Consider the following 13,025-nt stretch of genomic DNA (forward strand, 5'->3'; position numbering starts at 1 on the left):
CGCGCGCCGCGATGACGTTATCGCCCTGCATTGGCCGCCCCTCCAGGGCCCCGAGGATTGGCTGGCCCAGCCGCGCTGGCTCCCCGACGCCCCGCCTCCGGCCGCGCCAAGAGCCACCATTGGCTGCCGGTCACCATCAGCCGCCCTCACGGCGGGAAATGTGCGGGACGCGGAGCCGATGGGCCTGGCGCGACATGGAGCGGCTGCGGGACGTGCGAACTCAGCTGCAGGGATGGGAGCGCGCGTTCTGGCGGCAGCGCGGGCGGCGGCCGCGCCAGGTGCGGGCTACCCGGAGGTGGGAGGCTGAGGGCCCGACCCCCGGCTGACGCTTTCCCTTCGCAGGAGGACGTGCAAGCGGCGCCCAAGGAGACCCGCGGTGAGCGCGCGGAGCGGAGGGGACGGCGGGGGTCTGGTCGGAGGGACGGGGAGTGAGGGAGCCAAGCGGGACCCCCCCTGACCGCGGACCCCGCCCCCCAGCGCTCTACCGGGAGTACCGCGCCCTGAAGGAGTCCCTGGGCCAGGCCGGCGGCGTCGGGTCCCGTGGCCCCGAGCATTCGCTTCCGGAGGCAGCCGCGGAGGTACCTGGGCCCCGATACTCCAGCCTCCTGGCTTAGCTTCCTGTGTGGCGGAGCCAAGAGGAGTCGTGTCCAAGGCTTCGTGGGGCACAGAATCGGGGGAAGAGGGGCTGGACCGGGTGGAGAGCCAGGCCCCATTTCAGGCCTCTGAGGGGCTGGCAGTGGTGCTGAAGACACCTCTGCTCCCCACAACCCCCTTTCCGTCCCCACTGTCTCCTGTAGAGGCCGGAGCCTAGCTGCTGGGGTGCCCACCTGAATCGGGTTGCAGTGCAGAGTCCCCATGCGACTCCAGCGCCGAGCGCTCGGGGGTCTGTGCAGGACTATGGGAAGAGGCTGAAGGCAAACCTGAAGGGTACTGGGCAGGTGAGGAGCCAGGTGTGTAGGCGATCGGGCTCCAGGACGGGATCACCAGCGCGCCTCCCCCAGCCACAGGCCACAGCCTCTGAGAGGAAGTCAGGCCCGGTGCCTGTTCTTGGCTTCCTTTCTACTCCAGCCTCATTGAGGGTGGGCTTGGGGGGCCCTGGCAGGTGCCAGAGTCTGCAGCAGCCCAGGGCTTGATTCCCGCTTGCTCATCTGTCCTACCCCTCCCAGGCTGGACCCGCCCTGAGCCGCATACCCCGGACTCCACAAAGATCCTCACCCAAAGGGCCTTCACTGGGGCCACCAGCTGCAGCGACTACCCCCGTGTCTCCTGGAGAAGTCAGTGAGGTGCCCCCGCAGTTTCCCAGACCCCAGCTGAGGCCAGGCCGGCTCCAGCAGCTGCGGGAGTCCCTGAGTCTGCGCCTGGGCTCCCTAGACCCTGACTGGGTGCAGCGCTGTCACAACGGGACCCTAGATTTTTTGGGGACATCTGAGGCCTGCCAGCCTGTCCTGGGTGCAGAAGAGCCACAGCCCCTGACTTCAGGTGCCTCATCTGTCCTTGGCCCCAACACGGGTCCAGAGGCACCTTTGCAGAGCCCGGAGGCCTCAGGTCAATGGGCAGTTGGAATCAGTGCAGAGAGCCCGGCACCGGGCAGCAGTCGAGGCAAGAAGCAGAGGCGGAGTGGAAAGCCAGAGGAGACCCATGCACAGGCCGAGTGGCACAGCGACCAAGTGGGCCCCCCTTTTGAGGGTGCCGGGGCTGCAGTGCATGCAGAAGACAGTCCAGGGGAGCCGGTGCAGGCACAGCCCCTCAGCCTCCCGTCAGCCCCCAGGTACTACAGTTCAGCCTCCCAGCAGGGTCCTCTTGAATTAGGCCAGGGTGAGGAGGGCTGTAGGCAAAGCCCACCTGTGTGTCCCTTCTAGTCCAGCCGTGCGGTACAGGGGTAATTACGTCCGGCTCAACATGAAGCAGAAACGCTATGTTCGGGGCCCGGCTCTGCGTGGCAGGCTCCTCCGCAAGCAGGTGAGATAGCGGCAGGGCAGGCACTCCCCTCGCCCCTCCTGTCTCTTGCCTTGTGACCCGCCTTTGTACCCCACCCAGGCATGGAAGCAGAAGTGGAAGAAGAAAGGAGAGTGTTTTGGGGGTGGTCAGCCCAGAGCCACAGTCAAGGATTCTTGCTTTCGGTGTGGGCAGCTTGGCCACTGGGCATCCCAGTGCCCCCAGTTAGGTGAGGCCTCTGCCCTGGATGGCATGTTGGGCCAACAGTGCTTGGAGAGGGTGCTGTGATTTTAGGGGTGGGCACAGCCTTGCTTAAGCAAAAGGCTCTCCTAACTCCCTACCCCAGGCCCAAGACCTATCCTGGCCACGCAGGAGGAGGGTGGCCAAGGTGACGATGACATGCAAGTGCTGCCCACGTTGGAGGAAGTTGCTCAGAGGACAGACACTGCCTACAGCCAGTTCCCTGGTAAGAGCAGAGGTCACCAGCGGCCTTCTCATTAGAATGATGCTAGTCCAGTCTAGGGCTCTCACACCATCATCCCTTCCCTCAGCAGGTGAGGAAGAGAGAAAGCCTGCTGGGCCTGAGTTGCTGGTACCCATGGAGAAGCCTGTGCCTGGGCCACCCTGTCCACCCCAGACTGTGTCACCACTCTACGTGCCAGGGCCCTTGGGGAAGGTGGCAGGTGAGCAGATGCCTACCAGCCTAGAGCCTTTACTGAGGAGTGGGGGCAACTTTGGGCTACGCTGACCCACACCTGTGTCCACAGAGACACCAACTGAGGTATTTCAAACCCTGGAGCAGCTGGGGCACCAGGCCTTCCGCCCTGGGCAGGAGCACGCGGTCATGCGAATCCTGTCTGGTGAGCATGGCTGCCATGGTGTGTGTGGCGGGGTCGAGGCCAGGCTGCAGAGTGGCACTGCTGACCTTGGTCCTGCTCAGGCATGTCCACGCTGCTGGTGCTGCCCACGGGTGCTGGCAAATCCCTGTGCTACCAGCTTCCTGCGCTGCTCTACGCCCGGCGAAGCCCCTGTCTCACACTGGTCATCTCTCCTCTCCTCTCCCTCATGGACGACCAGGTGTGTGGGCAGGACCTTCAGGCAGGCGCCAGCACCCACAGCTTTTCTGTTCCCTTGGGCTGCTGCTTCTTAACCCCACCCCAACCCTGGAGCTGCAGGTGTCTCGACAGCTCTGTCCATAGTCCCCTGGCCAGGCAGCAGCCTAAGGGCAGCAGGGACAGGGCTGGCCAGATCACCCCCTCTAAAAGGAGCCGTAGGTGGGGGATCCGTCCCCAGTGGGCCTGTCTGTTCCCAGTGCTCCTGAGCCCAGGCCAACAGGCAGCTCTGAACTTGGTCCTAGGACACAGGGTCTGGGTGTTTCCTCAGAGGACCTGGGGTAGAGACAGTGGTAGCTGTTGGGCTGAGTGACTTGGAGAGGTGTTTGGGGTAGGGCCAGGACTAGATGGCCTTCGACAGGTTTTGCTCCTGTACCTGCAGGTGTCTGGCCTGCCCCCTGGCCTGAAGGCAGCCTGCTTGCACTCAGGCATGACCAGGAAACAGCGGGACTCCACCCTGCAGAGGGTGAGGGGCTTCATGGGGCAAGACCCGTGGGGGTGGCAGGCAGGGTCCTGGGCGGTGGTCCTAACCTTTGGTCCACAGGTGCAGGCAGCCCAGGTTCATGTGCTGATGCTGTCGCCCGAGGCACTGGTTGGAGCTGGGGCCCCTGTCTGCCTCTCTCAACTGCCTCCAGTGGCTTTTGTCTGCGTTGACGAAGCCCACTGCCTTTCTCAGTGGTCCCACAACTTCCGGCCTTGCTATCTGCGCGTCTGCAAGGTGAGCCTTGTCCTGGTAGCAAGCAGGTGAGGGAGGGTGGGCGGCAAACCTCACTGCCCCGTTCCTGCACAGGTGCTTCGGGAACGCCTCGGGGTGCGCTGCTTCCTGGGTCTCACAGCCACAGCCACACGCAGCACCGCCCTTGATGTGGCCAAGCACCTGGGCGTAGCTGAGGAGGCTGTCCTCAGGGGACCAGTCACCATCCCCACCAACCTGCACCTCTCTGTGTCCATGGACAGGGACCCAGACCAGGTGGGTGTGCACATACCTGGTAGAGGCCCTGACTCCTAACTGCCCGCACTGAACTGCTGTCTCTCATCAGGCTCTGGTGACACTGCTGCAGAGTGACCGCTTCCGTGCCCTGGACTCTGTCATTGTTTACTGCAACAGGCGAGAGGACACTGAACGTGTCTCTGCTCTACTCCGCACCTGCCTATCTGAGGCCTGGGCCCCAGGGCTTGGAGGTGAGGCTGGGATAGGACTGTGCCCCACAGATCTGCCCGCGCACACACCCCACCGTTCATCTGTGTCTTCCCTGCAGGCCGAGCCCAGGGGGTTGTGGCTGAAGCCTACCATGCGGGCATGAGCAGCCGGGAGCGGCAGCGGGTGCAGCGGGCCTTCATGGAGGGTCAGCTGCGAGTGGTGGTGGCCACAGTGGCCTTTGGGATGGGACTGAACCGGCCAGATGTCCGGGCTGTGCTCCACCTGGGGCTGCCCCCAAGCTTTGAGAGCTACGTGCAGGCCGTGGGCCGGGCTGGGCGTGACGGGCAGCCTGCACACTGCCACCTCTTCCTGCAGCCCCAGGTGAGTGCCTGCCAGCTCCAGCCCCCCCACCCCTAAGCCACAGCCACGTGTTCACAGCCGTCCTGCTGCAGGGCGAGGACCTTCGGGAGCTGCGCAGACACGTGCACGCCAATGCCATAGACTTCCTTGCTGTGAAGAAGCTGGTGCAGCGCGTGTTCCCACCCTGCGCTTGCGCCCCACGGCTGTTGGAGCAGGATGGAGGCCTGAGGCAGGGGAGACACTCGGCCAAGCAGTCCAGCCGTGAGCAGACAGCCCGGTGCCCGGGCCACGAGCGGGCACTCCCCGTGCAGCCGACAGTGCAGGCTCTGGATGTGCCTGAGGAGGGTGAGGAACTGGGGCAGGGGCTGGGGGCAGGGGCACTGCACAGCCCTGTGTCCCCTGAAGCCAGTTTTGCCCCCAGTCATTGAGACCCTGCTGTGCTACTTGGAGCTGCACCCACGGCACTGGCTGGAGCTGCTGGCACCCACCTATGCCTGCTGCCGCCTGCGATGCCCTGGGGGCCCCACCCAGCTACAGGCCCTGGCCAGCAGGTGAGCACAGGTCTTACCCAGTGTAGACACAGGGACAGAGGACCTGGGCTACCAATCACTGGTCCCTTCCCCTGGCATAGGTGTCCCCCACTAGCTGCATGCTTGGCTCAACGGCCACCTGAGAACGCAGGTGGGGGAAGCGGCTCTGTGGAGTTGAATGTGGTCGAGCTGGTGGACTCGATGGGCTGGGAGCTGGCCCCCGTGCGGAAGGCCCTCCGCCAACTGCAGTGGGACCCAGAGCCCAGGACAGGTGCGCCCCGCCCCACCCTGCATGCCACCTGCCTGCCAATCTGCCTGTCTGACATGCTCTCTGGCAGGTGCGCCTCGGGACACAGGAGTGCTGGTGCAGTTCAGTGAGCTGGCCTTCCACCTGCATAGCCCCGGGGACCTGACAGCCCAGGAGAAGGACCAAATCTGTGACTTCCTATACAGCCGAGTGCAGGCCAGAGAGCAGGAGGCCCTGGCCTGCCTGCGCCTTGTCTTCCAGGCCTTTCACAGGTGTGGGAGAGGGTGGGCAGAGCGTGGCCACCCCCACCCCAGAGGGCGGTTCTGATGAGCTCATCCCACCCTAGCGTAGCCTTCCCCAGCTGCGGGCCTTGCCTGGAGCAGCCAGATGAGGACCGAAGCGCCAGGCTCAAGGCCCTGCTCAGCCACTACTTTGAGGAAGAGGGTCCAAGGGCTGAGGAGGAAGCACAGGGCCCAGAGCCTGGGCAGGCCAAGGTGAGTGCAGCCCTCCCCAGGCCTGGGCCAAAGTCAGGCAGCCACACACGTGCACATGCCCATCTTCTGCTCTGCACTGAGTTACCCTGGAAGCTCAAATTGGCCTGTCGTGCCCCCACCCCGCAGCTGCAGGACTGGGAGGACCAGATCCGCAGGGATGTCCGCCACTTCCTGTCCTTGTGGCCAGAACAGCAGTTCTCAGGCAGGGCTGTGGCCCGCATCTTCCATGGCATCGGTGAGGGCCTGAGAGGCTCAGCCCCCACATGGGCAGGGGCAGGGGCTGGACCCAGTACACAGTACTCAGGGCCATGTCTCTGCTCCCACCACAGGAAGCCCCTGCTTTCCAGCCCAGGTGTATGGGCGAGACCGGCGCTTTTGGAGGAAGTACCTGCACCTGAGCTTCCACACCCTGATGCACCTGGCCACAGAGGAGATCCTGCTATGGGGCCGCTGACCACCTTGCCTTAGGCAGGGCTCCTTCCTCCATGTCAGACGTGGGTGTGAACAGGGATGTATCACAGCATGGAGAGTGGCAGGTGCAAGGCAAAAACAAGGGGACATCGGTGGCCAGGACAATGACTGATCACCTTGGGCAAAGTCCACTGCCAGGAATGTGGGCACAAGGAGCCCCAAAGTACAGAATAAAAGATGTTTAAGTTGTTTTCAGGGACTCTCCTTTCAGGTGGGGCGGTGCCACAGTCTCGGGACAGCCTTCCATAGCACCCCCCGCCCCCAATAGACACAAGCAGGGCACAGTCACACTTGGCTTTATTGACCAGTCCAGCCACCCAGCTCAGGCCAGGGTACTGGGTGCCAGGCCCAAGTACAGAATGGGCATGGCTGAGAGGGCAAGGAAGAGTGAGAAGCAGAGGTGCAGCCCCAGGCTGTCAGCCAGGGCTCCGGCCAGTGTGCCCAGCAGCAGCTTCCCCAGCAGCTCCAGAGTGGCCAGGAGACTGTAGTGTGTGGCCTGTAGGTGTGGGGGTGGGGGATCAGATTAGGACTTGCTCGGACCCCAGCCCTGATCCTCTCAGTGTCCCACCCATGCCCCCTCACCTGCAGGGCACTCGGTGCCAGTTGGCTACAGTGCATCATCAGGGTGAAGGTGGCAGTTGTGACCAGGCCCCCCAAGAAATGCTGCAGACAAAGGCTCAGCAAGGCAGCCCCTGGGAGCGCTGAGGTCAGCAGGGCCCAGGATGCACCATGCCCCCCACCCCACCCACCCATGGCCAGGCCTTACCTCTCAGGACTGTGCCAGGGCCCAGCGTGGACCCAGGGGTGTTGAGGTAGAAGAGCAGGGTGGTCTGGCAGGCCAGGCCCCCAAGACGGAACTGAAGCACTGACCTCAGCAGAGGCAGCAACTTCCTGTGGTAGTGAGGTTGGGTAGGTCAGGGTGTGGGGCAGATGAAGGGGTGAGTGGGGCAGGCTGAGGAAGGCTCACCAGTGTCTGGCGAGCAGAGCCCCGCCCAGGGACGATCCGGCAATGGAGCAGGCTACAGCGCCCACGCTGTTCCACAGTCCCAGCTCCGGGGCAGTGAGGCCTCGGTCCAACAAAAGCAGTGGGAACAGGCTGCCAGCACCCTGCTCACCTGTGGGGAGAACGTGAGTGGGTGTGCACCCACCTCCCTGTTCCCCCTGTGGCCTCAGTCATGCTCCCCAGCCAGGTTGCCACCCTGCCTCTGGTGCTGAGAGACAGGAAACTGCACCGGCTAAGCTCTGGGTCAAGGGATTGTGGCTGGAGCTCAGAGCGGCCATGAAGCTAGAACTGGAGGACAGGAGGCAAGGCCCACCTGCAGAACTGGGCTGCACTCCAGCCCACCGGGCAGACCCCAAAGAGGGCAGCCCCATGAGTGAGTTCCAGGATTCCTGGGGACCCACCTGGAACTCCTCTCAGCTCCCCACCGCTGCTGTTGCCTGACTCAGGCCCTCACTCACCCAGCTTGTAAGTGAGCACAAAGCCCGCGGTCCACAAGGTCCCAGACACAGCGAGCAAGTCCTGCAGAAGCTGCAGGGTGTTTGGGGGTTGTCCTGAGAGCTTGGGGGAGGGTAGTTGTTGCAGGGCAGGTGCGGCCCAAGCCAGGGCAGCAGCCAGCCAGTAGGTGGCAGCCAAGAGCAGAAAGAGCCGGGGCCAGGAGAGGGTGGGCACGAGGACCAGCAGCCCACCACCTGCCAGCACGGACCCCAGCTTGTAAGCGACCACCTGCACGGTGTTGCCAGGCCCCAGCTCCGCCGGCTCCAGGAGCTGCATAGCCAGCGTGTCCAAGGCCACATCCTGCACAGCTGCACCCAGGTTCAGCAACAGAAGCAGCCCCGCCACCGTGACGGGCAGCTCGGCCCGGCCCGCTTCGGCAGGAGAAAGGGCTGCCAGCAGCCCACACACCAGACCCAGAGCAGCCGTGCTGAGCGTCAGCCAGGCCCTGGGGGAGCCCCGCGTGTCCACCAGTGGGGCCCACACCAGCTTGAACAGCCAGGGCGCGTACAGCACCTTGGCCAGTCCCACGCGTGTCAGGGAGAGGCCACCTGCTCGCAGCAGCATGGGCAGCAGGCCAGACTGCAACCCATAGGGCAGGCCCTGCACCAGGTAGAGGCCGGCCAGCGGCAGCAGCTTCCCGCGCATGGCCAGGAGAGCGGGCCGGGACTGGGGCCGAGGCCGAGTTCAGGGCCGGCCTGGAGTGGGACGGGGCACAGCGGTTCCGCGTGTGGCCTGGCCGGGTCAAGGGTCGCACGGCGGCATGGCGATTGGACTGAGCCAGGCGGGGTTAGAGTTGGACAGGCTGGCGACCATGCCGCGCAGACGCGCCAGGCCTTCTCTGCTCCCGGTACCACTCGGCGGGCGGCGCGGCCGGGAGTCGCGGCCATAGAGCGCCGTAGCCAGCGGGCCAGAGCGCCGGCAGTAGTCTGGAGCCCCCCGGTGGCCACCCTGGGTACTGCGTGTGGGCCGCCCACAGGGCCGGCCGCCAGACTAGGAAACAGTAAGGCGACCCATTCTGTGTGTCACACGCACCCCACTCTTCAAACACAGCACAAGCTGAGCGAGACCCATTGGTCCCTCTGCTCCACAAGCAGCCCCAGGTAGCAGTTAGGAGGAAAACCAAGACTTCCTTTTTGAGGCCCCACGGTGGAGAAGAGCCCATCCGAGGCGCTGCGAGGGCAGGAAGGTCACCTCCTCTGGAAGCCCTCCTTGACCATTCCCCCCGAAGGCTGCCCAGGCCTGCGCAGAAAGGCAATCAGGAGACCGGGAAGGCGCACACACACCTCCGCCTAGCAGTCAGACTCGCACAACTTTATTAGAAGCCTGCAGGGGCAGGGGCCCCGCCCCCCAGGAGTGAGACCCTCAGAGCCCAGGGCACTGTCCGTCCAGGGCCACCAGGCCTGGTCCGCAGTACTCAGGAGTATTCGCGGGTGAACTTGGCGTAGAACTGGCTCAGCTTTTCCAAAAGGGGACGCAGCTTCTCCATGGGGGGCAGGATGGTCATCCTAAAAGGGGAAGAAGGTAAGAGAAAGGCAAGGGTGTGAGGACCACGGGGAGGGGCTGTGCAGCGGGGCCTCACCGGAAGTGATAGGTGCCTTCCCGCTGCCCGAAGCCGCTGCCGGGCACCACGCAGATGCCAGTCTCCTCCAGCAGTCTCATGCAGAAGAACATGTCGGGAGCCAAGCCCAGCTCCTGGAGTGTGGGGCGGAGGCGGTCGGGGTGGTCAGGGCCGGGTGCCCCAGACTCCGCCCTCCCCACGGACCTGCCCTGCCCGGTGGGCAAAGCACCTGAGCGCGCTGAACTGCGCGCGGGGGCAGCTGTATGCGCGGGAAGGAGTACATGGCACCCTGCACCGGGTTGCAGCGGATGCCAGGAGCCTCGTTGAAGACCTCCTCGGTGAGCCTGGCCTTGGCCGCCAGCTCAGCCAGCACCGCCTGCCTCTCCTGCGGAGGGAGGGTCCATCAGGCTGGGAAGAAGTGCCTCGCGGCCCAGGGCACTCACTGCCCCAGCCACCCCTCCACACCCCTCTCCTGCTCACCGCCTGGAATTGCGTGAAGGAGGGGTCCGAGGGCGCAGGCGGGCTGACCACCATGTCAAGCAGGACCTGGCCCGGCAGGGGCGGGCACAGCCGCACGCTCATTAGCTTCTGCATCTGCTGCTGCACCGCGGCATCCATGTTCACCACCTCCACGTAGCCGCCGCGGAACCCGCACCTGGGAGTGAGGACGGGCGTTCAGGCAGGGCCGGAAGAGGCGGCCGGCCGGGGTCAGAGAGCCCCCCCCGCCCGTCTGGCCCGCACGCACTCGCCCATGTAGCCCTTGGAGACTGAGTGGAAGGAGGCAAGCTCCTGCTGCGTCGCGTACGGAGGCCCCATCTCCATGAGCACCTTCTTGAACGAGTGGAACTGAGAGCCTTCAGCGTACACGTTGTCCTGGTACACCTGGACAGGCGACGGGTGTGACTGGGGGGCGCCCGCTGCTGCCCTTCGACCCCCCCGCACGCGCCCCTGCCAGCACCTCATCAGCCATCAAGAAGAGCCGCTCCTCGAAGGCGAAGCGGATGACGGCCTCGATGCACTCGCGGGTCTGCACCTGCCCTGGGGAGCCACGGCAAGTCCTGGGTCAGCGGAGAGTCCTCGGGGCGGTGGGGCGGGGAGGCGGGACGGAGAGAGGCAGGGCGGACGGCTCACCGGTGGGGTTGCCCGGGTTGATAATGCAGAGCGCGCGGGGGCGGCAGTGGTCGCGCGCCTGGAGCAGCGCGCGCCGCAGCTCTCCCACGTCCAGCGCCCAGGCGCGCTCCTCGTCCAGGTAGTAGTCCACCTGCACGGCGCTGAGCTCGGCCAACGCGGCTGAGTAGAGCGGGTACTGAGGGATGGGGATGAGCACGCCCGTGCGCGTGCGGCCCTCACCGGACACCAGCAACTTCAGCACTGTCTGCGGGCCGGGTGGGAAGGCGGCATTGGCGGGGCCCGGGGCCGCACACTTCTGTCTTTTCCACCCCAACCCCACGCCGCGCCAAGAGCCTGGCCCGCCTGCCGCACACAGAGCCACGGAGACTTCCTGTCCTGGCCCCGGCCTACCACGATGGCGTCGCTGGCCCCCGTGGACAGGAAGATGTTGTTGGGGTCCGCGGGTACACCTCCGTCGCGCCGCTGGATGTACCGCGCCACATCCTCGCGGATCACCTGGATGCCGGAGCTGACGCTGTAGGCCCCTGCACCGGGGGCGGGCCGAACCCCAGAGGATCCGTAAGGTCCGGAGAAGGCCCTCCCCTTCCAGTGGGCGGGTCCACCCTCCCCTGGGACATCCTTCCCCCGGTCCCTGCTCCTCCCTGGGGCCTGGCACTGGTGCTTACCTAGGCTGTGGCCCCCGCAAGCCTGCAGGATGCTCTCGGCCCTTCTCTTGGCATCTTCGGGGAAGTCGGGGCTGTTCAGGAGATCTGGGTGGACGCAGAGGGCCAGGACCTGGAAGGAGCAGGTGCTGAGTCCAGGGCATATGAACTGACAGGGGGGCAGGTGGAGGCAGCAGGAGGGGTGGTCACCAGGGCAGTGCCAGCCTCACCTGGCGCAGGAAGGTAATAGGCTTCTGCCCCATGGCATGTGCGTCCCCAATGTTGGCGCGGACGACCTCAGTGAAGGGCTTCTTCACACCCTGGAAGGACAGAGGCAGGGACAGTGAGGATGGGCCTTATCACCCCCGAAAGCCCTCGTCCCATGTGACTGGACAGCTCAGGTGCAGCCAGAGAGCAGGGGTGGGGTCCAGGGCCGTACCTGGCGCAGCTCCTGCTCCAGCTCCAGGGCACGAAGCACAATGGGGCCTCGGACAGCATATTCCACCCTCTTAACACAGGGGTTCATGGTGTCCAGCGTCAACACCTTTTCCTTCAACCCGTTCATTGCAGCCTGGCTGTGGTCACCTGCCCTCAAGGCCATGACCCTGTTCAGATCAGGCAGGAAGGAGGCTCAGGAGGCAGTAGGACCCAGAAGTTGGGATGAGGGAAACTATACCTGCTCAGTAGGCCAGGACTGGTAAGGGGGAGCCTGGGCAGGGGGCTCAGGGAAGAGGGCACCCTCTTCACCGCAGCCTGCTGGCCCCACTGAAAGGGGCAGGGAAGGCTGAAGGAGGAGCTGGGGCCACAGGGCCCCGCCCTACCCATCTGGGCACAGCGCTGCCCCAGGGAGCCTAGGGAGTGGGTGAGGAGCAGGCGGGGCTTGGGGATCGGCCCAGTGCCCTGTCCCAATGACAGGGGACCAGGAGACCCACATGGGGGGTAGGGACAGACGGTTCAGGGAGCTCTGAGGAGCTGGGTCTGGGGGAGGGGAGGTGGGTTGAGTGCCCCAAGGGGGTTGGCAGAGCAGGGCAGGGCTGACCCCTGAGGGAAGAATGGAGATTTACCGCAGCAGGGCTCCGAAGAGGCCTAGCCCTTTCTGGGCCCCCATCTTTGCCTAGTTCAGCAGGCCTGTCTCCTGGGTAACTGAGCCAGACCTCAGGAATCCGGGGGTGTCGGGGGAGGGGAGTGAGGTGCTCAGACAGGGGGTTCCATCTGGCCCCTCCTGTGCTGGTGGCCATGACCAGGGGCTACAAGAGCCCTGTGGTCAGAACCTGGTCGCTGTCAGCACTGGGAGGCGAGTCTCTGGATGGGGGTGTTGCAGAAGCGCCCTTGGCCGGCTGCTCTGCTCCGGTGCCCTTTCACCAGGCCAGCCTGGGGCTGCCCTCAGGGCCACACCACAGGCAGGGTGACCTCAGCTCTGCTTCTGGGCTGCTGCTGACGGGTGGGGAGTGGGAAGTGAGCAGCGATAGGCCCTCAGGGCCCCACCTCCACAGGCCCTGCCCAGGGGTGGCCGCTGGCTGTGGCACCTGTGGCTGAGCTGAGGGTCAGGGAGCCTGTCCTCGGGGCCGGGCTGTGGGCGGCTGATCAGGCCGGAGGGCAGCCGTGGCGCCTGTAGAGGACACAGGGGCCCAGGCCCAGGCCCAGCTCTCACCTTGCACCTTTCTTCTCTGCTGCCACTTCAGCCTCCGGGCACGCAGGCCTCTCCCTCTGGCCCCCAGGCCAGAGTGCAGGTTAATATGGGCCCAGCCCCAGGCGGAGCCAGCCCCGCCCACCCCCTGGCAGCAGGGCCCAAGTAGCAGCCTATGTAGCAGGTGGACCTTGGGCAGCCGCACTGGCCCCCAGACTAAATTTAACCAGCAGCCTCCCCCTGCCCCTCCCCCAGGTGGACAACCCTCCCACCACAGGTG

At 65.3% G+C, this 13,025-nt stretch overlaps 3 protein-coding genes across 6 annotated transcripts; 1 reads left to right on the top strand and 2 right to left on the bottom strand.

The window, feature by feature from the left end:
* The first annotated feature begins 22 nt into the window (after positions 1-22).
* On the top strand, positions 23-6,481 carry RECQL4 (RecQ like helicase 4). Of its 3 annotated transcripts, XM_090283140.1 has the most exons (23): positions 23-278; positions 343-376; positions 478-578; positions 798-938; positions 1,167-1,768; positions 1,860-1,959; positions 2,038-2,164; positions 2,282-2,401; positions 2,490-2,618; positions 2,703-2,795; positions 2,876-3,012; positions 3,430-3,513; positions 3,592-3,765; positions 3,838-4,017; positions 4,088-4,229; positions 4,307-4,569; positions 4,641-4,893; positions 4,970-5,099; positions 5,180-5,349; positions 5,417-5,597; positions 5,672-5,819; positions 5,946-6,054; positions 6,149-6,481. In XM_090283140.1, the coding sequence occupies exons 1-23, from the start codon at positions 159-161 to the stop codon at positions 6,271-6,273; spliced, it is 3,663 nt and encodes a 1,220-aa protein (XP_090139266.1). In that variant the 5' UTR covers positions 23-158; the 3' UTR covers positions 6,274-6,481. The 3 variants fall into 3 exon arrangements, with proteins under 3 accessions (XP_090139266.1, XP_090139264.1, XP_090139265.1); XM_090283138.1 differs by lacking the exons at positions 23-278; positions 343-376; positions 478-578; positions 798-938; positions 1,167-1,768 and having other exon boundaries at positions 1,844-1,959; positions 2,487-2,618; XM_090283139.1 differs by lacking the exons at positions 23-278; positions 343-376; positions 478-578; positions 798-938; positions 1,167-1,768 and having other exon boundaries at positions 1,844-1,959; positions 2,487-2,618; positions 3,724-3,765.
* Positions 6,482-6,570: 89 nt separating this feature from the next.
* SLC33A2 (solute carrier family 33 member 2) lies at positions 6,571-9,013 on the bottom strand. Of its 2 annotated transcripts, XM_090283223.1 has the most exons (5): positions 7,752-9,013; positions 7,258-7,405; positions 7,057-7,181; positions 6,873-6,982; positions 6,571-6,786 (listed from the first exon to the last, which is right to left on the bottom strand). In XM_090283223.1, exons 1-5 carry the CDS (start codon positions 8,431-8,433, stop codon positions 6,613-6,615), a joined length of 1,239 nt encoding a protein of 412 aa, XP_090139349.1. In that variant the 5' UTR covers positions 8,434-9,013; the 3' UTR covers positions 6,571-6,612. The 2 variants fall into 2 exon arrangements, with proteins under 2 accessions (XP_090139349.1, XP_090139350.1); XM_090283224.1 differs by lacking the exons at positions 6,873-6,982; positions 7,057-7,181.
* A 71-nt stretch (positions 9,014-9,084) lies between these two features.
* GPT (glutamic--pyruvic transaminase) lies at positions 9,085-12,894 on the bottom strand. The gene is made up of 12 exons (XM_090283209.1): positions 12,770-12,894; positions 11,558-11,723; positions 11,349-11,438; positions 11,143-11,251; positions 10,868-11,001; positions 10,478-10,721; positions 10,305-10,384; positions 10,092-10,228; positions 9,827-10,001; positions 9,576-9,731; positions 9,368-9,480; positions 9,085-9,293 (listed from the first exon to the last, which is right to left on the bottom strand). Exons 2-12 carry the CDS (start codon positions 11,717-11,719, stop codon positions 9,203-9,205), a joined length of 1,491 nt encoding a protein of 496 aa, XP_090139335.1. The 5' UTR covers positions 11,720-11,723; positions 12,770-12,894; the 3' UTR covers positions 9,085-9,202.
* Between the last annotated feature and the right edge of the window lie 131 nt (positions 12,895-13,025).

The sequence above is a fragment of the Furipterus horrens genome, unplaced genomic scaffold (genome assembly GCF_987537825.1).
Source record: "Furipterus horrens unplaced genomic scaffold, mFurHor1.1.pri manual_scaffold_7, whole genome shotgun sequence".
In the NCBI taxonomy this organism is placed as follows: domain Eukaryota; kingdom Metazoa; phylum Chordata; class Mammalia; order Chiroptera; family Furipteridae; genus Furipterus; species Furipterus horrens.